The sequence below is a fragment of the Gallus gallus genome, chromosome 13 (genome assembly GCF_016699485.2).
Source record: "Gallus gallus isolate bGalGal1 chromosome 13, bGalGal1.mat.broiler.GRCg7b, whole genome shotgun sequence".
Lineage (NCBI taxonomy): Eukaryota > Metazoa > Chordata > Aves > Galliformes > Phasianidae > Gallus > Gallus gallus.
Window position 1 is genome coordinate 11,789,112 of NC_052544.1, and position 27,118 is coordinate 11,816,229.

At 41.9% G+C, this 27,118-nt stretch overlaps 1 protein-coding gene across 1 annotated transcript in view; it reads right to left on the reverse strand.

Moving 5' to 3' along the window:
• GALNT10 (polypeptide N-acetylgalactosaminyltransferase 10) overlaps positions 1 to 27,118 on the reverse strand; it is an 81,793-nt gene that overhangs the window by 29,944 nt on the left and 24,731 nt on the right. The window contains exons 2-4 of the mRNA XM_046900446.1: positions 12,350 to 12,452; positions 11,418 to 11,556; positions 7,478 to 7,644 (exon numbers count right to left, since the gene is read on the reverse strand). Coding sequence (XP_046756402.1) covers positions 7,478 to 7,644; positions 11,418 to 11,556; positions 12,350 to 12,452 — 409 coding nt within the window. The remainder of the gene's footprint in view (positions 1 to 7,477; positions 7,645 to 11,417; positions 11,557 to 12,349; positions 12,453 to 27,118) is intronic.

The following is a 27,118-nucleotide window of genomic DNA, read 5'->3' on the forward strand; positions in this document are numbered from 1 at the left end:
ACCTGATGCTGCACCAAATGACACATTAATCACCCCTTGCCTGTTCCTTTCAGTACGCTGTGCTTAGTGACTTATGCCCTTCAGACCAGCATGTGGCTCAGCCAAGTAGCCTTACCCACATTTGTTTTTCCATTCAGATTATCCCATATGGATACCCCCAGCATTACTCGCGCTGCGATATGAGGAGAGATTTAAAAAGTCACAGGGATTTATCTGTAAAAGGGAAAAAGGAGATTTGGCTGTGCCTGCCTCTGGCACTCAGGGAACAGATAAGCTCCCAAAATCCCAATGGTAAGCTTTCAAGCAAGCTAAAGAAGAGCGTGAGACAGCAAAACAGGGAAAGACGACCAACCTTACAGGTGGAAAAGGCAAACAGAATGGAAAAAGGTGGTCAAAGCCAAGGGCTTTGCTAGAGGTAAAAACAGATGGCACTGCTAACAGAAAATGCTCCTTGGACTCCATTACTGGAAGCCCTAGAAGTCTTGTGCTGCTTTCCAGACCCCAGCAGTGCCCATGGGCTGCGTTATGGACTCACAGCAGCTAGAGGTGTTCTCCCAGTGTAAAACTGCACTTCTAATACTTATTGCATAAAGTCCTGCTGAAATAAAACCCACAACTAAGCAAAAAGCAAGTACAGATGGGGAAAGAAAAATTAAAAATGAATGAATAAAGATGTCCAGGACTTCTAAACAGTTTTCAAAAAATAAAGCTGAAGGAAACAGGGCAGTGGTGGAAGAAAGGCAAAGCTGTAACCTGGAACCTCCCTAATGACCTCCCAGGGGAAAACAACATCCCATGCATCCTGCTTATAAAAGAAACGTTCTCAAAATGAAATATGTCTACATGTGCACACTACTTCCTAAAATACAGTTGTGGTTGTTTTTTTTTTCAAGCTAAAGTCAGAAGGTTGATTTTGAAAACATCATTGTCATTCTGCATTACACACATTAAATTCAGCTGAAATTGTTACTGCCTTTCAGACCCAGGAGCAAATTTTGACTGGTTACTGCAAGGAGGATGTTAAGCCTTTCTGCATTGCCACAGTACACACGTATAGTGCTGTGAGGCAGACAGCCCAGAGCTGAGTTAACACTTCCAGAGCAATCCTGATGTTTGGAGACTGCAGTATTTTCAGTGCTGCCACATTCAACTTCACTGCTGTATCAACACAGTGCTTTGCATATAATGTGCGCCTTAGAGATGACTGATGTGCGGTTCTCATCCTTCAACAAGGGACAACACTTGTTCTAAAACACTGTCATTTATACAAAAGTAGTCTTAAAAGTGAGTAAGAACGAGCTGTCAGGCAATATGCAAATAACCGAATAGTAGAATGTGATGCATATGAAATTTAAGCACTTAGTCACAATCGCTGATTTGTGTCAAGCTAGACTGTAAAATAAGATATATCCAAAGCACTTCTGAAGCACCTGCGTGGTGTGCAGATTGTCTTCTGCACACAGCTAACCCCAAGTACATGGCAAGATGCTTCTTGTCAATGACATTCAGCAATTGTTGCCACCTCCCAGCACACAGGGAGTTTATGATGACATGAATAATTTACAATTTTCAATTGCTACAGAGGGTGAAAAGGTACAAACATGACTGTTTTATGTTAAAGGAAAGTCAGTTTGTATCAAATAATCATACTAATGCAGACAACGTCATCAATTCTCAGAGATGCTAGGCTCCCCTGTTGTGCCTTCTGGTGACTCAAGAAGGCAGCTGTGGCACACGGGCATATAATGTGTCTGTGCAGCCCATTCTGTTAGGTCTACTCTCACAGTACACTTGGGTTCCCTCACTTTGGAAATTTTCTTACCTACAAAAAGGGCATGTTGGTTTCAGCGTTGCCTTTCAAAACGTCCTAGTGGACAAATGGATGAAATACCATCAGTTCATTCAACATCATCAAACATCTTCATCCAGGACCTCAACAAAAGGACTGCACAAAGCCTGAGAGGTTTTGCAGATGATACAAACTTGGGAGGTACGGTCAATGCACCACTCAAAGGAATTTTGACAGGCTAGAGAAACTGCAAACAGCAAGCTCATCAAGTTCAACAATCAGAAATGCCAATTCCCACACAGGGGGAGGAGTGACCTCATGTGCTGACAGGGGACTGGAAAGCAGCTTCGCAGAAAAAGACCTGCAAGTCCTTGGGCACAAACTGGAAGAAAGGAAATACACGTACTGCTTCAATAAGATTTCAAACCTGATGGTTGTGGGTTCTTTTTGTTTTGTTTTGTTTTCCCCTCAAAGTCACCGTAAGATTGACTGAACAGTCGAAGAGGTTACCCAGAGAGATTATGGAGGCTCTGTTCCTGGAGATGTTCAAAACGTAAGAGCTTGAACAATCTGCTGCAGCTGCGCACCAGGGAGGCAGGTGAGATGAGCTCCAGGTGTTGTTTCCAACCTCGACTACTTTGCAATTCTGTAAGTGCCCCAGACTAGCCTCCATCTCAAAGCCATCTCTTCTCCAAAACAGTCATGAGAGAGGAGGGTTTGACTTCAGCCTTTCACCCAGTGGTAGTGTAATACCTCATGTTCTACTGCGACAGAGAGCTACTAAATATGTATCAAGTGCAAAGCAGAGAACATTTAGACAAGCATCCTGCAAAGAGAAAACTCGCCATCCACTGCCCTCTGTTCTTTTTGCTGAAGGCTGTTCATTCATGTAGTGAGAGACAAGGGCAGCTCTACATTTGCAAGCTGCAAGGATTAGAGGGGAGATCAACAACCCATTTTGCACAAGGCACACACTTGAGATGAACAGCTTGATTTCTCACAACCATAGATTCAGATTGTTCACCTAGGAACTGAAGCAGCCCCTGAAGCATCACAAACTGCCTGCCTGGTATTCATTGCCCACTAGCAATAATAAGAGGCTGGAGTCGATACAAACTGACCTGCATTTCAACTTCTCTTCCCCTCCTCCCATTGCTATGGTATAATGGAACTCACATACCACTCAACAGCATTATAATTAAATAATCAAAATCAAACAAGTTTCACATCTGACAGTCCCCAGGAGAACGCTGATATACATACAAAAAGCATTTTAGTTTACTTAGGGCAATTCTGGTAACAACAAGCTCAGAGGGATATAATTAGTACCCTGCAAGCCAGCATATGAAAAGCCTTCATTTAACTGAGCTCAACACTAAAGAATAGTTATAGAAACGAAACGTGAAGCCACAAATCCACATAGGACTGCCACAGCTAACCACTTTTAAGATCAAGAATTCTAGTCATAATTTATATGTATTGCATTTCTGATTTCTACTTATCCAGAAGGGTGTTATTTTGGAGCACCCTGAACCAGCTGAGGTGAGTCCGTGGGTCTTTAGCAGTTCTCAGCAGGGTGCAGAAAGAGGCAGACAGTGTCAGGCAGGCTCATTCTTCCTCTCCAAATATAGCTACTGAATTCGTGGCTCCCTCTGTTCAATGTAACCCATACTCTTTTCCACATTTAAACCTTCCCATTTCTTTGAAATGTTTATGGTCAGGAGAATGAACTTCTTATATCCCCACAAAGTCTGTGTGGAAGAAAAGTACATGCTATTATGGCAGCCTTATTGGAAATGCTAAATTCATATTAGAGACTAATTAGAAAAAGTAGAAATACAAGCAGAACATTTACTCTGTTGTGACCAATGGCACATGCTAGAAAGCAACTTCTTTCTGAACCAACCCTAAAACCAAGCCTAAATTATGAAGACAAGGGTCTGTCTAACCCTAAGAAGTGCCAGGGGTTAAAGAACGACTGCAGGCAGCACCGTGATTTGCTGCTCAAGGCAAGCTGGGTGCTACTGCACCACTGCTTTAGAATCATAGAACCACAGCATCGTTAAGATTGGAAAAGACCACTAAGATCATCATCAACCGTTATTAGACTGATCCCACAGCCAGCCAGACCTTCCCAGAGCAATGTGGCTGATACGGAACCCAGCTCTAAGTTTGAAATAAGACTAGATTTTGATCACTTGCATTGTATAAGAGACACCCCAAAAATAATCCCATACACTAAGCTGCTCCAGCACATTCAGCTTTCTCAAATACAAAGCAAAGGAAATATTTCAAAACCCAATTGGTTAAGCTTTTGCTGCTTGCTGTTAAGATTTGCTGTCATCAGGACCATCTTTTTTGGCTGAAAAATGTTTACTGTTAAAGGTCACAGAGTTGTGTCTCAAACAAATTAAGAAATAAATGGCTGTTGACACTTCCAGAAGATGATTCATCTGCCCAAGAGCTGCAGTAATGAAAGCAGCACAGCTGCCTCTCAGGTATGCTGCAGAACACAGCATCCACCAACCAACCCAGAAATCCATCTTCACTCTCCTGTCACTTTGTTAGCTGACTTCTCAACTCTCTTCATAACCAAACCAAAAATTTCTTGCTTGAAAACAGATGAAAAAACTTACGAAAGTAGCATCAGTCAAAATCACATGCTTATCAGCCAGGTTTCCATATCTATTCTTTAACTATTGTTAATTAAGCCCTCTTTTCCCATGAAATAAAGATTCTCCATGTATGAGAGCTGATCAGATGCATAGGTGAAAGATGCTGATGGACTGGTACTACACAGCCCAGTGCAATAGCAGAACAGGAGAGCAACACCATCAGGGCCTCAAGGGCAGCTGGGAAAAATCCAGTGCAAAATCCAGTGTGTTTAACCCAACACAGGTGAGCACACAAGAAATGCTAGTGAGAAGAATATGGTCTCGTAGCTGGAGATAGCCCGGTTTTTGTGGGTTAGTCTTTTATAGAGTTATTAAGGTGCTAGGTCTTTTTAGACAGCCCACAAGTGAAAGGCCACCAGGAGGTACAGCACAGAGCGTCAGATATTTCATCTTGTAAGGGTAATCTCTCAATAAAAAAAATGATAAAGGTTTTTTTCTTCTCATTTTTTGCTATTCGCTGGAGTTCATTATGACTGTTTACTGATCTCTTTGGGGAAGAAGCTGACATTTACTGCTCTCACTATTGCCTCTCTGATCTCCATCAGGCTCCTACCTATCACCGTGTTCTGTAATTTCTGAAGAAAGACTGTTACAAATCTGTGGGAAAAGGAATTGAAAGAGCAGCCCAGCATTCCACTCTGCAGACAATGCAGCAGACCAACCATTGGAGATTTTCAAAGAAATCCGAGAAATCTCTCCTCACTATGAACTGCTCACCGATTCTGTGGCACAGCAGTGATGGTATCATCTGCTCAGAGATGTGGTCTTTATTCTCTGCCCAATTTAATCAGGAGATAAATAACCGGAATGGTGGTCTAACAGTCCAAATCCAAGAATGTGGCCTTCTCAAATACACAGTACGTGAAGTAAAAGATCTCCTGGAGCAGTTCAGTTTGAGGTGTTAAATCATCTACTCTCAAGCCCTGAGTTAAAGAAAGATTATTATTATTATTATTATTTTTTAAACGCATACCATGGATAAATTAAAAACAAATTTATAGCCAGCAGCCTTTCAAATCAAGGTAATGCGTTTAGGACTTAGCACTCTTGCCTCTTGAAGACTGAGGAACTATTTAAACTCCAGGAGGGATGTGGAAAAGCAACACCGGTGCAGTTAGGGGAGAACACTGCCTGCTGGAAAAGGAGAAGCAGCCAGCAGGAAATGCCACGGTGCAGATACAGACTGACAGCAGGGAAGGAAAAATGTTTCATCCTAACCAGTAATTGTCCCAACATGGATAGATCAACTGAGCTAGCAGGAAAACATTGGTTTCAGAAAGGTTTTTATTAGCATGCTGTCTGTGTCTCGTTCTCTTCCCTTTACAATTCACCTCACTGTCCAACACCAGCAGTCTTTTGTACCTATCTGTAAATAGCTGCTGCACAAATTAATCTCAGCCATTTCTTTGTATGAAAGATGGATGACTGACAGAGAGGAGCTAGCAGAGGCAGGTGGAACAGAACAAAGGCAAGCCGGACAAACAGCACGTGTGCGGTGTGATGGGGAGAAGAAATGAGAGAGCCAGAGAAGTGCTGTTAACTGGTCAGGTGGGCACTTCTAGAGAACAAGGAAAATAGATGCACAGGAAAACAGATTTCATTACTTCTACTGCTCCTATAAGAAACGTGTTTGTATGACTCAGCTGTGGTTACAGCATGAGTTTTACTAATTTGCTTCTAGACCAAGTAGCAATAAAGAGACCTTGTTGGGAGGGTATATTTCCCCCAGCTTTGTTGGAAAATCCTCTGAAGAAATACTTAATTCATATAACTGATTGATTTGTTCAAATCAGCATGCCTTGCTTGCAAACTAATTAGAGACATACTTTAGAACAAATACTGTAGCTATTGCGTAGTGCTTATTTCAAAGTCAGCATAGGTCAGAACACAAAGATACTCAATGGCTTGTTTCCAAGCTCATTTTAGGAATTTCCTACGTGTCAGAATTTTAAAGCTGTATCCTTTAGCATCCCTATAGGGAGTCCTTTTTGATTAGTTGCATAATCTCAGGAGCAGGACTCAAGCTCTGCAGTCTGTGAAGAATCTAAACAGTCAGTAATTTTAATGGAGAAAACAGAGTTGCTGGATCTGATCGTAATCCTTTAAAAACCACTGTACCCTCTTTAACACAGGAGGGCCAGCTGCTTCACAGGGCTTCCAAATTCCATGTGTTCTCAGCATAGCAGTGTCTACAGGACAGACACATTCATTCCTCCTGTTTGACTGCTTTTTTCCCCCACCTTAGCAGGAGTGCACACTGCATGTGTTTTGCTTTAATATATTAATTAACTTAATTTAAATCACACAGCATGTAAATGGTTCGGAGAAAAAATGTATCTTGCCTTTCTGCTGCAGATTAAGTACATTCAGCAACTACATGTATACATTGCTATGACAATTAACACTGGTTCTTCCATTTATGGTAATTTCTCATGCTAGAGATTATACGTATTCACATGTAATACTTGAATCCAATCCAAAACAAATGCTCTTTTCTTGACAGTACTCTCCCTATTTCGCACTGCATGCCAGCAAGGGAAAGCAGTTAAGGCTTTGGATGCTGCAGATTTACTTTCCAGGGGCATGATACTTGGGGAAAAAAAGCCAGGAATCAAAGATAGTCCAAGGTAGAGACCTTTTATCAAGGCTTCTCTCATTTTCTGAGTCTAGAAGAAAATGCAAGGCCTAAGGAGTGAGCCGTTTCCCTTCACCCTTTGTTTTTGTTTTGCTTGTTTGGTTTCAATTGGCTGGTTCCTTCATATTGTCCAAAATGCAGGACAGCCCATGTAAGGGGTTAAAATAGCACAAATTGAACTTGAGACATGATTTTTTTTGCTGGACTTTCAGACTTCCAGGTATATTGGAGAAAGATTTACCTGAGCTCTGCTGTTGGCAAGGAAGAAATCACTCAGTCACCTTAATTATACAAATATTTGCAAGTTCATCGATCCCTTTGGCAGATAAGTGTAGGTAGATAATAATAGATGGAGATATTACATGCAAATTCTCATACCTCTGTCACTGAAGTCATCCACCAGCACTATCTCTGCTATCAGCTCAGGAGGGGAGCGGTTCAGAACGCTGTGCACTGTCCGGAGGAGGGAGGACCATCCTTCATTGTGGAATGGGATTATCACGCTGGTGTTCGGAAGCTTCTCCAGGTACAGCTTATTCTTGCAGCTGAATACAGAATAAAGTCAGAAGGCAGTGCCAAAAAACACTAGCACTTCCATATTAATTGCCATCAAGCAATTCAGTTCATCCTCTATTCCCCAAAATGATGAAAGGTGACTGAAAATGGGCTTCTTCAAGACAGAGTTGACCTGTTCCAGTTTGCCTTGCCAAAAAACCCCATTCCTTATGAAATAGCAACTGCTAATGGCCAGTAAGTGATATTTAGCAATGCAGAAAGTCAAAGGGATCTGTTAGGTATTGAAACTGCTTTTAAAGGAAATTCCCATTATAGCTTAAGGTACAGCAGTCTGCAATACTTCTTTTTCCAGTTCTCACACCTCAAAGATCATTAGGAAGAGGATTTTCTGAAGTTATTCCAGAAGCTGAATGCGTCTGTTTTAAGCTCTCTTAATACACTGGTTTAGCATACTTAATCCCAGATTTCAGAGATGTAAATAATTCTAATCACACACATAGCCATCATCCAAAAATTTCAAATGGAATGTAAAGAAAGTAAGGATCTTGTCTAACAGCACCTTCCCTAAGGAGTTGTAGAAATTGAAAACGTTATGAACAATAGATGGAGGAGACAGGATAATCACATGAAAAGAACTGCTCGATAAATAAACCCACTTCCCTCAGTAATAGATCAATCTCCAACTTCTACACAAGGCTTTCTTTGTCATCCTGGGTAAATTATTCAAATGCTATTTTTCATAAATAGCCAGTCTTGTTTTAGCAGTTCTAATTTGACACTCAGCATTAGTTCAGCAGATCACAGCCAAGAAAGCTGGGCTTTGAATCCAAAGCACTGCAGAACTTGGATAGGGCCGGAGACTGAGGTCTAAAGGGTCCCCACAGAGCCCTTGGTTTTATGGGCACTGCCCCAGACCATTAGTCTCCCTTAAGACTGAAATAGGAGTAATGCTCCCTCGTCTTGTGGGTGTGTTTTCAAGACAGCCTCATGAAAAACATCCAGACAACAGTAGTAAGTGCAGAGTTTATTTTCCTGCAGGTGTGGCCCTCAGAGTGGAGTTTGAACTTTGCTGAACAGGTGAGGTATAAGGCCATTCGATTAACAACTGTAGTTAAAATTACACTAGGGGACAAATTTATTCCATTCTCAGAACCCCACATGTCCAGTGCACAACAGATAGAGGTGAGAGCATGAACAGAGATTTTTAGCATTTAAATGGCAATGCTAGCATGGTGGGCTGCCCTCTTTCTGCTAGAAGAGAAGGGAGATCATGCTCTATTCCCTGTCACAGCATCTCCTATTGCACAGCATGCACTACAGCTGATTTGCAGACCAGGCTTTTTAGCACATGCACAACAGAGCGCATGCATGCAGGTAATCCCCTCCCCGTTCCAGGAAGGGCAGATAGGAACAAAAGCAGCTCTGGCAGTGGAAGCTTTCTCCTGGGTGCCTTTCCCAGGGAATGGAGAAGGATACACCTATGTTATACAAACTCAATAAATCTCTGGTTACAGGAAGTGACTGTGGTGCCTGCATGAAAGGACAGTAGCTTATTCTGGGTCTAATGAATTGTCTTGGGGAGCTGCCAAGAGCTTGCAGGCTACGGCTGCAATGCACAGATCCAGTATGCAAAATAAAGCTGCATGGACTGCTTTCATCCAGCCCTTGGCAATGCAATCAACCTTCTTCGGAGGTAGCTGCTAGCTATAATTTTGTGACAACATGAAACAAGGTCCCCCAGTTCTCTTCTAACCCTTCCTAAACTGCAATTCTCATTCTCCAACTTTAACAAGTAGAAACTTTACCTATTAAGTTTAACCATTATAGAGTTTTTCTCAAGCTATCATATCCACAATTGTTTTACAAGACCTGCAAAATTAGTACTGAATATTAGAAACCCCAGAGGCACTGAAAGGAAACATTACTGCCCCAGTTCACCTTGTGCTTACACTCCCCTCTATCTCTAGGCACATTTCTGAACTTTAAAGTTTCCATTTTCTCTTACCAAACATAAAAGGGAGGGTAAAATAAGTGCTCTGCAGCACAGCTCGTGTCTTTCTATAGCGCTCTTTATGGACTTTACCTCAGCTAAACTTCATTATAAATTGCCCTCATCAAGCTCCCAAATAATATGAAACAAAACGTTTCAAGTGTATCTTTTTTTAATGGGCAGGGAATAAACAGACCTTTTCAGCTGTGAATTCCTTTACTGCAGATCTCCATTAAATGCAACCCCATTCCCTGCCCAGCTAATCCTAGCATCCATTACGTACATGCTGTTTATCCTCATCTTGAGACCTCCGCAATTATAACTCACCACACTGGGGGAAAGGATGTGTCAAACATCAAGCAGAACCAGCTGCAGCAGTATCATTAATCACAGCTTAAGTTGTTGGTGACTCAGACACTTCACTTATTAATTTTAACTGGGGACTACAGTCAGAAGTTTCACATTTTAAAAAAGTTTTAATAGCAGAATTACCAATGAGGAATCAGCAACTCTGTGAAGCACTGGGGAACATAAGGTAATTTATTAATCTTCAGGTGAGGAAATACTGCATTGTCTACGGCTTAAATCCTCAGAACCACTGCAGCCCCTTTAAATGGCAGCCAGGCACAGCTTAGGTTAGCTATCTCAAACTATTCCCCAGAATTTGAATATTAGCTGACCAACAAACTTCTTTATCCGATCAATCTGCCTGCTTAAACATTTCAGCTGCGTGCCTAAAGCATTCATGGAGTTATGCTCGCTCTTCTGGTCTGTGGGTATACACTGAGAAAGGTCAAGCTGCAGGCTTTGGTCGGCTCACTGTGACAGCCAAAGAGGTGATCTCTTAAATGCCCTAATAAGTTTTAAAACCTTATTTTTGGAAATGATACTTCATGAGTAAAGCACATGTTGAATTCAAGTTGCTGAATTCAAAACTAGCTTCCCCCCCCCCCCCCCCCCCCCCACATCTAACGAGGCTTTCTGATTTAAAAGTGCACACAGTTTAAAACACACCTTGGCTTGGTATCAACGAGGATTAAACAGGTGATCTCAAAGGTCAGTATTTAACTGGAACTGCTTTCTATACAAACTCTGGTTAAGCTTTATGAGGAAGATACTGACAAAAATCAACATCTTTTCTTCACTGGTAGTTGAGTGGAGCTACTCAGGTCTTGTTCTGCTCCTAAAAATGTCATGGTTATTTCCAGCTACTGGCAAATAGAAGAACCACACAGAGTTTACTGACAAAGCCATCACCCAACTACATTTAGGGCATTTGTCAAACAAGTCAGACATTTACATCAGTTTCTGCTGCAAAGAGAAACAGTTCTATCTTATTAGTTGCTACAAATTGTTGGCCATGTCAGTAGGCTCAGGAACCGAGCTGCCATGTTAGAAGAGATGAACATGGAAGTTGATGCCTCTTACTTAAGTTCAAGGTTCCTTCAATGCAAGGCTGCAAGTTTTTGGTAATTTTTAGTGTTTTGGAATTGTAAGGGATTTCACTTGCTGTAGGGGCCTGCTTTGCAGGGAGGTTGGACTCGATCTCCAGAGGTCCCTTCCAACCCCTACAGTTCCACAATTCTGTGATTTTTATTTATTTTTATTATTTTTAACTGATTTGTCACCTCCATTTCCCACTGCAATTACTGCACGCTGTCCTTTATTAATGAGACAGCAGTGCCAACAGCACCCTGACTGGGAAAAACTTTTGTTGGACAAACAAAACTACATAAAAGCCCAGCATGCTGCACATGTGGTAAATTAGGGCTTGTAAACTTTCACCTCTGGAAATGCAAACTGTATACTCACTTTGGATGTCTGATGTCTGGAAGGGAACGATTCAGAGAGATTTTATCGCTCACAAAGATATTAAAGCCATTTTCCCTGTATGCCTGGTCCACTCGCTCTGCATCAGTCATTGGGTAAGGTTTTCCCTGTTCTCCATTTCCTATAGACAGACAAAGTAAACATGCACTGTTACTATTAATTGGTGCTTAACAGGCCACAGACTAACCCGTGTATCAAAAGGACAGCAGTTATCTTAGAGCCCTTTGAAATTCCTCCATTAGTTTTGTGCTGTATGCCATATTTAGCACTGGGTTAACCTCAGCTGTGCAAAATCGTACAAGTTAAAGTCTTCCTTCTGGCATCAGAAACAGATGAAGGGGCTATGGCAATGCCAGGAAGGATCTTTAGAGTATTTTCTTTTCCACAGCAGGAGGAATACATATGGTTTAAATACCTCATCAGTGTTGCTTTTTTTTTCAGCACAGATGGATATGCATATTTAACAAATCTGAGTTCTTGTACAGAGGAGGCAGAGCCCTTGCAGACATCAGTGTAAAGATGTAACATTCAGAATGGACCCTTTTGTATGATAGAAGATAAAACCCAGAATTACAGGATAAAAGTTGAATGTTATGATCTACAACATTTTTCTTGCCTCTTCTATTTTCTCAATATCCCAGGCTCAGAATCACATGATTTTTAATAAGCTTTTAAAAATTAATTCTGCACTTATTCTAAAAACACCAAGATGTTACCAACATCCTTCCAACTCATAATGATTATTTTGGAGGGAGTGGAGAAGGCTTTAACTGAGATGAACCAACAACAACTGCTGCATCATGCCATCATCATCTCAACTCTGAAGTTCAACATACCAATCCGCACACAGTCTAGTAAATAAAATCCAATCAATTTTTGATTTTTATTAAAATATTTATAGTGATCTTACGTACCCACACGCTCAAGGTCCCTCCTTATAGCCTCCTTATTATGCCAGTCCTTTTTCCTTTGTCCATCGCCAAAGTAAAGGTCTTTCTTTTGCCTCATGTGCAGTGCCTTTTAAAGAGAAGACTGGATATATTACAGAACCCCAAATACCAATGAAACCTTTCTATTAACAGCCTCCCCCTTCCTGTAAGGGCAGACTATGGATCTCCCTTGAGGTCAGACTCAAAGCAAATCATTTTCAACCCAAATGGGAAGAAGGAGAAAGCAAGCCTTGCATGCCTCAAAACAGTACTTTATCTGTAGCTGTTAAGTAGGTTATTTGTTTTATTCTGGTGCACCATCATGTATGCAGACCGGTATTCTCAATCAGAGAATCTATTAAGAACTCTCATTTTCATTTTGAAAACATCTAATACATCTTACTTCCTATTTAATTAACAATAAAGCTTTAATGGGTGACCTATTGCAGGATCATTATTAATGAGCGCACGACTATACCTGAATAAAATCAAAATAAGATTTAAAAGGTCATTTATTAGGACTCTTGCTGCTCAACTTAAAAGCAAATTTTACACGAGGCATGAGCCTGCGCCAAAGGCAATTAGAGCTGCTCTTTTCATGATGTTGTTCCTGAAACTCAAAAGCAATGGGTGTTTTGGGAACGAGTCGGCAAATGAAAGATGGGGTGAATTCAGAATCAAGCAGACTATTGTGTGTGGAAAGAAAAATCACGGTCTCTCTGTAAGACAGACATCCCCCCCAAACCAAGGGAAATATATACGTGTCAAATAGGGTTTAAGGCTAAGAAGAGAATGCCTCTAAGAATGGGTTTTCAATTACATTATAATGTGCTGCTAAGTACAAATACAAGTCATTTGTAGCACCTTTTCTGAGGAAGCAGTTACATAAAACTGTTGGGTTTTTTGTTGTTGTTGTTTTTACTGTTTAATTTCTCTGGAACTGCAAAGTAAGCTCCACACACTACAACTTACCAGAAAGAAAAACTATAAAGCCGGGCACTGCTCAGAGGGGATGAGGTTTCAGATCTCCCTCTAACGGATCAATCCAACTAAACCACCACCAGACCAAGCAGCAGTTGGCACAGTAACCTTGCGGGGCTATCAGACGTCTTTGGCATTTAATGCACAGATATCATTTGCTTTAAGAGTTAAATTGCAAACTACTTCTATGCCAAAGTTTCTCATGGGAAAGTAGGGTGTCTGGACATTTTCCTTGCTATTTCAAGGTGTGATGCTTCAGACACACAGAGCGCACCTCACTGCAGTCTGACTGCTGAGCTCTGAGAAGCCTTGCTGTGAAGGCTTAATGGATTATCCCCACAGGAGCACCCCTTTTCTACACTTTTCTACACTTGCCAGCACTTTTTCCACTCCAGCTCAGTGCCCAGTGTATTAGCTTACAAAACCACCAGTGAAGACAGGTTTAAGGTAAGATGTCAGCATAAACTACAGAGGCTGAACACAGGTGTATACTCTGTTCTGGGTACTTCTTTATAGGTGGTAATCCTTAGCAGAGGAAGCGCGCCAACAGGCTGAGCTATGCTGGTGGTATTACCAGACTAAGGGTAATAAGTGAGAGGTCTATGAGGAGTAGTAGAGCTCAATTTGATTGAGAGATGCCCCATGAACTATTAGAACTTACTTGGTATTTTATTTTCCATGCAAAAGACTTAAAATCTAGATTTTTTTCAATGTAGGATCATATGATGATTTATATTCAATTGCTCAACTTATCTGGCAAGACATTTTGCAGACCTGGCAGAAATCAAGTTTCATTCATGAAAGCAGACACTCAGTTACACATACCAATTAATTAATATCAATACTCAAGAGTATTTCCCTTCTTGCTGTCTGCAATTCAGATTTACTTTCCCTACAGGAGGGCTGGGGGGCACACAACCGAGGAGGAGTCACTCAGCTACTTCTCAATGTCAACAACTATTAAGGAACTTCTATTTGTGTCATGCAATGAGCAAGGGGAGAGCGAAGCAAACTTCCTCTCCTGATCACAGAATCACTAAGATTGGAAAAGATCACTATCACCAAGACCAACCCCAACACACCCTTACCATGCCCATAACCACATCCCTCAGTGCCACATCTCTACAGATCTTGAACACCTCCAGGGACAGCAACTCCATCACCTCTCTGCACAGCCTGTGCCAATGCATCACCACTCTGCTGGAGAGGAAATTTTTCCTAATGCCCAGCCTGAACCTCCCCTAGTGCAACATAAAGCCACTGTCTCTTGTTCAGAGATCAAGAAGGTGCTCCAAACCAATGTTCCCAGAAGCAATGAATGCTGGCTAATGCTAGCAAATGTGAGCAGGTCTGGGTGACAACTGTGACAGAGCAGCATGACAGGAGGAGAGGCAGCCTGCTTATTTTTGGTATAAAGCATATCAAATTTTCAGCTCAATGAAGCAGCTGTCCTGCAACACTTCAGCAATCCATTTGTCTGGTCCACCAGAGCTGTTTCTAATTTTTCATCCCCACTAAATAATCCTCAGCGCACAGCCATTCCATGAGAGCTTGGCCTCTGTTTTGCACAAGAGGCAGATTATGAGTTATTTATCCCTAAGTCCTGTATGGAGCCCATTACTGGGCTCTCCCTACTGACACTTACAGGACAGACAGTTCCCCACGTCAACACCAGGGAAGTAAAAGTGATCTACACCGTGTGCCTTGTCTCCTGCTCCTCTGCCTCTGGTGCATACAGCCTTTCTGTCCTGTACAAGTGAAGCCACACAGAAAAGTCACGCATGTAAACAACACTAATCTTTGTATCAGCATACCTTTCTATGACTACCTTTCAAACCTTTAAGGATAGACATACTGCAGATGGTGAGGCAGACTGGCTGTGTTCTGGAGCTGTTTTGGCCTTGGGCAGACAAGTAGCATGAATCAATTCAATTGAGAAGTGCTGCACTAAATGCGATACAACTTGGCTAAGTGTTACGGGTTTAGAGTATTTCTTTCAACAGTATCACTGGTAAGCAAACTTCTAACACATTGGTTTGGCAAGTCACTATTAAAACATGGGACCTGAGAAGCCTGTAGTGATGAACGTCTATATCTTCGCTCCAATAGACCTGCCAGCACCCACCATCAGTGCAGCCTTGAAGGGACCGTGTACTTGAAGCAATGTGGTTAGCATAGCATCTCTTGCTAAAATCACACAAAACTAACTAAAACAGACTATTGAAAAAAGAGCAAATGACAAACATTTGCCTTCCCCTGGACTGCAATTGTGCCCACGTCACTGCTATTAGCAGAGCAGCTGTAAGGGCACACGCAGCGTGCCACTGTCACAGGGAATGCACGCACGTTAACTCCAAGTCCCCCAGCAGTCACAGTGGGCACTTTGTTGACATCAGTGTTATTTTGGAAGCTTTATTTTACATGTCTGAGCTCTAGACATCCAGACACAGCACACACAGAGCAAAATGTTTCCTTTTTTAGTGGCTTTCTTCAGGGATGCTGCAGGGATTTGACTCATTTATGCAAATGAAATAACTTGATGATATCCTTTCAGCAGAAGCTCTAGACTGAGATATCCAAGCAATGTGCAAAACACAGCCAGGTTTCTAGGACTGACATTTGCCTTCACTATTTAACAAGCAGCTCATTTATGGGAAGCTTTATCTTACCTGTAACATTGCAGTTTGTGTCAATTTTCACTTTCATCCTCATTACCCATAAATTTGAATTGTACAGCAGAAGGCACAACACTTTTGTCCAAACCCCCCCAGCATTTTGTCCAAAATCCCCTCCCTACCCACATTTTTACTATGAAATTCAATGGCCGTTGCTCGAACACTGCGGTTATCTGTTATTTATGGTGAGGGTAAACTGACATTAAGCATCTGCATTTCTGTCCCTATAAAGCAGCTCAGCAAACAGAAGTGCCAGGCTACAGACTCTGCCATTTTCCATTCTGCTCTGCCTTCACTTCTCAATTTGCAAAAATCTGTTTGTTTTCGAAGTGGTCAGTTGTTAACAGCAAAGCAAAAAGGAGATTTCAAAGCCTGAAAGCTTTATTACATAGCTTTAATAGATGATTGTAAGTGCATAGGCCATTGAATTTCATCCATTAAATCCTACAGCAAGCCCATAACTTCTGTTTCAGCCCAAACACCTTCACTTTTTCTTCAGAACTGGAAGTTGTTTACCACTCAGTGATTACTTCTCCAGCAATATCTTCACCTAATCTCCTGCCTGCTTTCATTCTTCCTTTTTTCAAAAAGTGAAAATGAATTAAAGTAGAAAGGCATATTAAGCAATACATTGGAAATGGAGTTAGACAGATTGCTGGAAATAAGCCCCTTCTGTCGTCTACCATGCTGTTACTTAACGTGCCACCAAAGGAATCGATCAGTGTTCAAACGCCAAACAAAAATGGAATTTTAATCTTTTCTTTAATCACTATTTAGTGTGCCTGGCTCCAGCCAGAATAAGAGAAGAGTGGATGGAGATGTAAGCCAAGAGCTTTACATACTAGAGGAAAAAAGATTTGCTGAAGTGCATGCAGCTAATCACAGCGCTGTGCAGATTTCAAACCCTGTTCAAACATTTATTCTGTTGCTTGTTTAATTATTATTTTTTTAAATCAAGGAGCTACAATCTTCAGAGATGATGGCATTGTTTTCAACCCAGGTCTCTTCATTTATCCCAGTGCCTCAGCGAGTAAATCTCGCTGTCACATCCCACAAGAAGCTGCTGAAGATGAGAAAACAACAGGGAAAGGGAGGGCAAATGGAAACTATTCCTTTATTAAAGGGAACTGCAGTGAAAGGCAGAGGTAAGTGACATGCCTGAGGGCTAACTAGAGGTGGGTCAGAAAGTACTGACCAGACAAACTCACTGAAAGAGGTCAGTTTTGACTGTAACCCCTATAAGCACTGCTGACAACAGCTGGCTACTTTAATCCAGCAATTGGCAGGATACACATACAACAAAGGTGGGATCTCCACCTCTTCTGCTGATACAAATTCACCTTCCAAAGGCCAGAAGAGAGAATATCTCACTTCCCAGAAGGTTGTTCCTAAACTACATGAGGAAGAAAAGGGGGATAACATTTAAGAGGTTCCTCAGCACTGTCTCCTCCACTCACACCAACAGCTGGAAAAACCTTTTCCTTTGCAGCACTCCGAACATTTTGCAGTGCCAATACATGACTGTTTGTAATCTGTTTGCTGGCAAAAGCTACAGAAGAAGCAAGTTGCAATGAATACAGGCAAAGCAGGCTGATTGCCCCCATCCTTCCAAGGGTACCGTGTAAAAGAAGAGCGTGCACCTTGTGTGCAGTCAGCCATGATTGTGCTCCAGCAAAGCTGGAGTAAGGAACACCTGGCCTCGGCACCGTGCAGCCTCCATCCTCTGTACTAGCATGAAAATAACTGAGATTTTCAGATCCCATAAAAAAGAAAAATGTCTCCACCATCAGCTGGAGGTACACTTTCTAGGTCAGGAAACCGAGCATGACCTTGGTTAGTCACAGCTTTTCATTTACTGGAATAGGAGATGGCATACTACAAGGAAAAGAAAGCTACTAAAAGCCTGTCCTGCATTCTACCCGAGTGTTTTCAAAAGGTTAATTTCTGAAGCTATTTCAGTTCATCAAAAATTTAAGAGCTACATTAATATAATCCATACGCTCAACGTTTCAGGAACCATTAAAAGGCAACGCAGAACTAAATGGCAGCACATCATGGGGAAAGATTAAGTGCTTTAAAAGACAAAAAGAAGTATGTCTCCACAGCTGTGTCGTGACTCAGATCCAAACAGCAGGTCTGAATCAGACCTGGAGGTTCCCTGCATAATGCCAAGATCCTGCAGTTTGGCCATCACACTCTTCTCTCTCACCAGGAGCAGCAGTAAAATGGAAATCCATATGTTCAGCCTTGGGCTGTTCTTTGAGGCAGTCACACCTCAGGGGATGGAGGTAACTTGCTCAGCTCCTGCAGGAAGGAAAAATGCAACACATGCCCTTGGCTCAGTCCTTATCGTGTGTCCAAAGTGTCCAAAGCTGGAGCAGAACCAGCAGAATGAAGTGGGGCACACGGTCACAGAGCAGAGCCTTTTCTGCAGAACACCTAAGGACACTTGGCAGCTGCTTTCAGAGTTGCTGAAGCAATGCTTCCCTCCCAGAAGGCCAGGTGTGCAGTGCCTTTGGCGGACAAGATGGCCTACTGCTTCAGCATTACCCCATTCCAGCTGACTCAGTGCTTATTAATGCAAAAAGCTTTTTGTATGGAGTGCTAGGACAGTACTTTGTTGATCTGAATGACCCCTCCCCCCTTTACATTTCTTCATTTAAGTTTTGTTTGACCTCAGTTGCTGAAAACCCTTTAGCACAAACCAATTTTTATCTGCAGAAGCATCCTGGTTCATCAAATGATTGAAGTCTGAATACATCAGCTAAGGACAGCGATATGACATCCAGCTCAGCCACCTATCTCTGCCAAACACTTCACACCTTGTTCTTCACTTAGCTTTAGAAGTAATGTGATGGTTTTGCAGTGCTTGCTGTTCTAAACCTGCTCTCTGACTAACACCGTCCAGGCACACATACATACAGTGCCTTCCCAATGTCAGTGCAAACAGTGAATTCCTCCCCAGGTTCCAGCATGCCTGAGAATGCAGTGCACCTTCAGTCTTGGGCCGTTCTTTCAGCTGCCAGAAACCCAGCAGAACTATTTTTAGACTTCAAAACAGTTCTCATTGCTTTAATTTGCCCACAATCTCTTTCTCATCCTTCCCTTTCACTACAGAGTTTAAAGCCCTTGGTATCTGCAGAAGTGCTCTGTTTCCCATGTAGTAACATGCCTCAGGAATCTGCTCCGAGTTGTGGGATAAGCTCCCACGGGCACTGAGCTGCATCAGAAACCTCATTTTTCCCCCTCAAGCGACAGGCACAGCTCTTTGACCTTGCTTTAACATACAGCAACACATTGTAAAATTCCAAAAACAAGAGTTTACTCCCTGGGCTATCCTCCCATTGAGATAGGAAACAACTGTTAGTCACACTGCCTGAGGTACTGCTACGATGAGCTGCTCTGACAGTGAGTTTGTGAGGTATGGAAATGGATAAATCATCTCTGAACCTTCAGTCAGAATGAGATTAAAGACTTCCCAACCCCTCTCTTTTGCTTTCTGCTTCATGGGAACTCCACACCAGGTGAGCTCTCCCAGGAAGCCAACATATATGCTGTAATGTCAGCGTGTCCCCAAGAGCCCTTTGGATTGCAACTCCTGGAAGAAGCGACACGGAAAGGCTGCAGGGATGCATGTTGTTTTTCACAGTATTCAGTGCTATCAGAAGTTGTTTTAAATGCAGTAAACCTTATATTCAACAGGAAGAAGGATGAACAAGCTGCTTTGGAGATCAATGGACAGCCGAGGCAGAATCCTCCAGATGTCTGCATACATCCAACGCTCCATTTAATCACAGAAGGCACTCAAGCTGCAGCAATTTCCTGTATGGACATACTTTGCAGCACTGCTGCTGAAATCTGACTTATCATAGACTTACGGGTTGTGCTGCATATGCAGAAACACTTGACTAATCTGCATTAAGATTTAATAAAAATGCAGGATATAAGAGCTGTTAATTCCATCATTTCCATGTATTCCCTGTCCCCAGACCATAAACTCCTGGTCAGATTACAGGAACATTAGGCCATTCAAAGACTGCTCAGATGAACACAACTTCTGAATATTCTGAATATGAGCAGAGATTCACACCATGCATTACACCAGCAGAAATTCAGATCTCATTAAATATGCCACAACGATCGTAGTGTGTAGTATTTGTTGAGGATGGCACAAGTGAAACTCACTGTATTTGGACAGCAAATGTAAAATTACACGTAAGCTGTGTGCTGCAAGTAGTTGGTCCTGGTAAATGCATGACCACAAACTGCACTTTGCTCAGTTTACAAAAATTATAGTATTTGTAACCGCAGAAGATGAAAGAGCTATTATTTCACAAATCTGCAATTGAAATGTCCCTGGATAGACCTTGGGAAGCTCTGGTATAATGGCTGAAAGAAGGGAGATGGCTGCTAAAGCTCCAACAAGTCGTGAAGTGAGGATAGGATAGAATCTATGCACTGCATGCCCAAAGAAAGAGGTCTAAGTGTGTTCCATAAGGCAGATAAATCAAGGAGAAACCATGGTGCACAGATCTCTCTCTTTGATGCTTTCTAAAGCATAAGCAATGCTACAAGTGCACCTTGAATTCTGTGATCAAGAGCCAGCGAGACAGGAGAAAGCATTATAAATATTTACATGAGGCTGGATTTGGCAGTTTGAAAACTCAGTAAGTGATAGCTCAAGCCAATAAAATGAAGCAATCTGGATTTTGCCTGGAAGGAAAGGCAGAGCATTATAAGGTATCCAGAAGCATGAGAGACCTGCAGGCTTCAGAACAGCTGAGATCAGATGGTTACCTCTCCTTGTGGAAGTTGGGTTTACGCTCAAACTCACTGAAGTAAAACTCAAGGGCACGCTACACAATTTTGATGTCCTTCAAAGATAATAAAAAAGAAGTCTATATTTTAGCTCTTTTTCTGAAGTCTTTATCCATCATTGGGATGGATGAATTATAGAAATTTCTCCTACCAGGCTCATGCAAGAGGCAAAATCTGACCAGGAGTGATGCAGTCTGCCAAAACATCACACTGTACACTGGAGGATCTCTAACATCTACCAGTGGTACTCACCTGTGCTACAGGAAATAATTCCCAGTACCAACTTGTCCTTCTTAGCAGACCACTGCTGCAGTCAGAGAATAAACTGCTCCTCAAAAGGTGGATGGGGGACACAGAACCTCTTGCGCCTTTCCTGCTACTGACATCTGCTCAATGAAGACCAGAAGGACTACCAGCCCAAGACATAGAGAGGCTTGCAGACATTTTCAGAGACTATTTTTCACATTATCTTCTGCTACCAGGAAGAATAAACTTGCTAACTTAATACTTCAACATCACTTGAACACCATAATTCCAACTAACTCCAAAAAAGCAAAGAGACACATACACATCTTACTGTCATATCTTCCATGCTCATCACTCAGTACCCTTCAGTACCTGTAACCCTCACTGTGACAGCTGTAGTTTAGAAAAAACATTACTTGTAATTGAACATGTTTATTACTGTTACCTGAGGTGATGATCAACTGTTGTTTCGCCTCCTAGTTCATAGTGCTAACATCAGACTCAATCTGGCTTTTTAATTAGAAGCAATGGAGCAAAACCCCATTTTGCTGTTTTTCAGCAATGGAAAATCACTGTTTTCCTTTCAGATATTTTAGGAGCTTTGAAGTAAATTCTATCAAATTCCTGGCAGAATTGATGCTTCCTGACAGTGTTATGCTAAACTGAAAACATCAGCACTAAAAGGCAACATTTTACACGCCTCTTCTTCCTGAGGAGTTATTTAACTGCTGTTCAAACAAGGAGAACATTGCACCTAGCAATAGAAAATGCATAGATCGATGCCAAAATTAATCATGCTCCTCTCACAATCAGGCTTCCTGAGATCACCTCTGTTACTCAGAAACATTTGAGCCGTCCTGCCTCCACTTTCCCCATCCGTGCTGTCAGTTCATTTGATGTACTTGTGTTTTGTTTGCACCTCCAGGTTCTCCTTGAGCAGAAGGTACTAAACAGAATAACTGCCCTCAGTGGCAAGGAGTATTGCTGCATACCACAGTGTGGGGTGGCTGGTCAACTGTTGTACAGTTACAGTGTCCTTTTAAGTAGTTCCCTGTAAGGAAGCACAAGTCACTCCTTGAGACCAGGCACACGCTGCATTGTCCCACCCTGAATGAAAAGGCAGAACCATGAGCACAAATGCCCCAATTTCAGTCTTCAAACATCTAGAAACAAGTCATCAGGGATGGGTTACAAAGACTAAAGACATCACACACTTGACTAAAATACCACCATGACCTGGCTGTTGAAGGTTATCTCAAGGAAAGTTCTAGGCACCCTAGAAGTTGTGTTTAGAATAATGGATATCAACTTCTCATCAGTTCAGTGCTGAAGTGCCAAGTATGTGTACCCAGCAAGACAGTGTCTGCCACTCTTTCACCGCTCCTCCCTCCGCAGGGGAGGCACTGGCAGAATTCCCCACATTCTTTGTACACCATACATGCCCTCTGGTCACATCTCCCAAGTCTACTGCTTCTCTCCCAGCAAGCTGCCCCAGTGATCTGCTTCTACTCCTTGAATATGTTGTGAAATTGTGCCCATCACACATCTTGACACTGTCCCAAGGCTTTTATTCTCCATACCTCTACCCTAGACTGACAAGAGGCTGACTCAAAGCCAGGAAAGGATCAAGTAATCTATATTGAAATGATGAATCTGCTAGATAAATGGCTAGATAAATCCTGGGTGGGTATGTTGGTCCCTCCTAAAGATGCCCTTTAGCAGCGATCATCACTTGACACACACAGCTGCAAGCTGGAATATAGCAAGAAATTACCTGACTGCTCAAGATGCCAAGAGAGGTAGCAAGGAGGGCACAGTACATCAGTTAGGGTACAATAGGAAACAAATCTGAAATCATAAGATAGATTGGTTGGGCCTAGGAAGAAGGTTGTTCACAGTCTGAGGGCTATCATCTCCAAGTGCTTGTGGAAGACAGATGAGATATCCAACAAATGGAAAAATACAAGCACATCTGGGGAATTAAGGACAAGAGAGGTTGAGGATACAGATACAGAAACTATGTACATGCACGAAAGGTGACAAATCACTTTAGAGAGTAACCAATAGGTACTAACTATGGCAGCATCAGGACAAAAATCAAGGAACAAGCAGCTTCTTTCTGGGATGAGTAACAACTGTGCAGACAGGAGGGAGGAGATGCATCACTTCCCTGAGTGATGCAAACATGAGTAGGCACAGTCTTGTTATTGCTAATATCCAAATTGGAATTTACTCAAATCTAATCAAAATCTACATGTTTTGATGAAAACATCCCAGTCATGTATCAAAATTAGCTTTGCCGGAATCTTTCTAGACTCTGTAAGATTACCTATTGATTGCAATATTGGAATAACAAGCACGCTCATTAAATCTGATGTTGCCAGCTAAGTGGAAAACAGAATTAAAATCCAGAAGAGGTCCTGACTAAACAGAAAAACGCATCGAAAATTTGGGACACCACTCAGAAGATGACTAAAAAGGCATTAACTGTATAAATGCAAGACGTGACTCACTTCTTATGCAGCATTTCAGCAGCTGTTTTATCATTTCTGGGTGATGACAGATCACCGACTGGATGAATCTGTCCCACTCTTTGGAAGAAAAGCAGGGCTCCTCCTGAGAAATTTACAGACACATTAGGTGCAGAAGTACATGAAATTATGGGCACTGAGCAGGGCAGAGAAGAGTAGTCAGACAAGAGGGGTATTAGAGACAGTCCTTTTTTAGACAGTTGCAAAGAAATGGGGAAACATGAAATTAAAAGCACAGCACAGTCAGAATTATGGCAGTGTCTTTTCTCCAACAGGAGAAATTACTATGTGCCATCTCAGGCCAAAAGCTAATTAGACTTTGAGGAGTCTCATTTTACCACAGGGGACTTAAGGGACATCTCACCCTTGAGTTTAAACTGAAAACATCCCGCTCTGGAAGTCTTCACTAACTGGTCTCTGGAAGCTTAAGGTAAGTAAGAGCTGCAGAATAACCTCACGAGCATCCAGCAGCAATCACAGAAATGCAACACAATATTTTCAATTTTCCTAAATCTACAGCACAGCAGACCTGTATTCCAAAGAAACTGAATTATTTGGAGCATTTATTGTCCTTCAGCATCATTAGGACAGCAGAGGACTTAGCCTTATAACAAAATATAAATTCTCTGCAGCACGTAGCCTGACCTAGACATAATGAAGCTCCATGGGACTGAGAAAAATTGCTGTATATGAGGGCATTCTCTGTAATAGAGATTTTGTAGCTCGCTGTACTAGAATCAAGCAAGCAGACTGACTTGAACATGTTATACCTAGCATTTTTATGAGTCTCACTTCATACTGACAGAATACTGTTTAAGCATTGACAAAAAAAATCAATAAAGAAATAAAACACATGGTCGTACATAAATACACCAGAAAATGGCCAATATAAATACCTCACATTTGCCTAGGTGTTTTTTTTTTTTTTCTACTAAGGCTTATTAAACAGGCAAAAAATAAGTTCATTCTGCTAGGACTGTTTTAACGAGGGAAGGCTATTAACAGGTCTTGGTAAGGTGCCTCTGAGCAATTCATTGTACACACGACCTCTCTCATGTCCTCTGCAAATTTATGCTATAACACTTCAAGGCAAAAACAGTGATGGTAAAACCGTACTACAGCACAGCTTACACGAACAGAACACGGTGCTGTTTTACCAGCTTGGAGGAATTTTCAAGGGGAAACCTCTGTTTAAGCTTTTGTAAAGTCTTCCTGTTTTCCTTCAGTGGAAGCAAGGAGCGAGGTGTATCCTTTGTTCTGGATTTTAGGTGTTCTCAGAACATGAGGGCAGTTGTTCCAGAAAGTATTCAGGTGATGTTTGGGCTCGGTAACCTTGTTGTGTATCTATTGGTCAGTTTTTGTTACTCTTAAGGTCAGCTGGAATTCAGAGTGAAAGTTTGCGCTGTTTACTCTAATGGAAGAAAGACAACACTTGGAAAACAAAACAAGTTCAGCAGTGTGCAGAGGACAGGAAAGGCACAGCTCTGGAGCAGCACCTTGGGCAATATTAGGCAACATCACCTTCGGACAGCACTGCTTCCTAAACAAGAAGAGGTGTCCAGGACAAAGACCCCGGGCTATAAACAAGAATGATTGACACTCCTTCTGGTGACTGGATGTTCCTCCTCAAGGGCACTTGCACTTGCTTTCAGACGCAGATAGCTACAGGAAAGGAGTTATGGTAAGGGTTGTTCAGCACAGCATGCACCAAGCAAGAATTCTCGCCATCTCTGAAGAGTAATGCGGCTCAGGGCAGCCTGGTCTGGTGGTTGGCAGCCCTGCACACTGCAGGGGGATTGAAACGAGATGATTGTTATGGTCCTTCTCAACCCAGGCCATTCTGTGATCCTGTGTTCAGCAGAAAAGCAATGTGAAAATCATGAGCGTAACATGCAAGGTTACACACGATTGGAAAAGGGTTTCTGATCAATATTTCAGACCAGCTTCTGCAATACCAACCACGTTTATTTTCCTCTGCCTACAGAAGTATGGATGTTCTGAAAACAGAGCACTCCAAGTCTTCAACACCATTTGCAACTGAAGCAGGCATCTCCACTTTGAAGTTGGACTGGACACTGCATGTAGCATTAGTCAGACTTCCCAAGTTATGTGCCACAGTTGAATGCAAGAGGATAGAATTTCTTTTAGAAAAAGTTTATTTCAAGCTCAGTGTTTTTTAAACATTTTGAAAGATGTGAATATCTGCTGAGTGGGGAGTAAGCAGGCTGAACAAACTGAGACTGAAGAGAGTCAATTAGTGATAACGGACTGGTATTATTACCATGAAAGACTAAAGTTCAAAACTTATCTGTGTTATAAATGAAGAATCAATCCAATTAATTTCGCCAATAACCATTCTTGGGAAATGGTTTTTCCATCACCGCTCAAGAAAAAGCCCTGACCTGATGACTGAGAGCACAGACCAGAGCGGCTGAGGTCAGCCAACACCATCCGAGACCTACTGGCCCTTTTGAGACTGATCTGCTGACCACAGAAAGCTTTCAGAGATCCTTTTTGTTCATGACAAAGGCCTACTTCACTGACACTTCTGCAGCCTCTTTAAAAAGAAACAAACCCTACCAACACTAGAGTATCAATGTATAATAATTCAAAACTAATATAATGGGAATGCAAATTCTCTCCATCCTTCTGGAAGTCAAAAAAAATGAGTTTTCCATTCAAGAATGATTCTTGAAGGAACCATACCACAGATACAGACATACAAAGTAACTACCAGATATTACAAGTTCTTTCCAGGTTATTACAAGTACCTTACAGGGGACAAACAAGGTGCAAACATTTCAACTTCTTAAAACCTTTCAGCATAAGCAAATCAGCTAAGAAGTTCTGAATGACTTTGCTTAGGAGGTGGACATCCCTACACGCTCCATCTGACCTTACTAATAATCATTCAAGCTTCAAATCTGCTACCAGAGTCCCTGTTGTAAGCAATTATTTGTCTCCGTGCAAAAACGTTAATTTCATGCTCTGTAAACACATCTCCTTGTGAAAGACCAGCCTGCCTATAAAGATTGCTTTTGACAGCCTGATGACCATCTTCTGCAGCAAGTGACTGAAGCATCCTTCGGTACATAGCGACATCTGTTCCCCACTCTGTACAGCAGAGGACGGGCTGAGATGACAGGTTTACAGGTGAATCACACATAATGACCTTTAAAGAAAGGGAACTAGAGTGCTTAGGCACTTACTTAAAACAGAGCAACTTGGCATCATAAAATTAAAGACAACAACTGCTTTCAAGTAGCTGTAACATGTCATAACATTCCATCAAGTAACCTACTGTGGAAAATATTATTTCTGCAGTGCTACTCTTAAGGAAAGGATGCATAGAAGATGAAGGCTGGGGTAAGAAGGATGACTTTTTAAGTAGTAGTGGAACCGCAAGAGAAAGGCTGGTTGTCAAGCCTAGGGGGAAAAACACCACACTTCACCAAAACCAGCAGCAAGAAGCAGGCAGATTATTTGGCTCATAGCACCAAAAC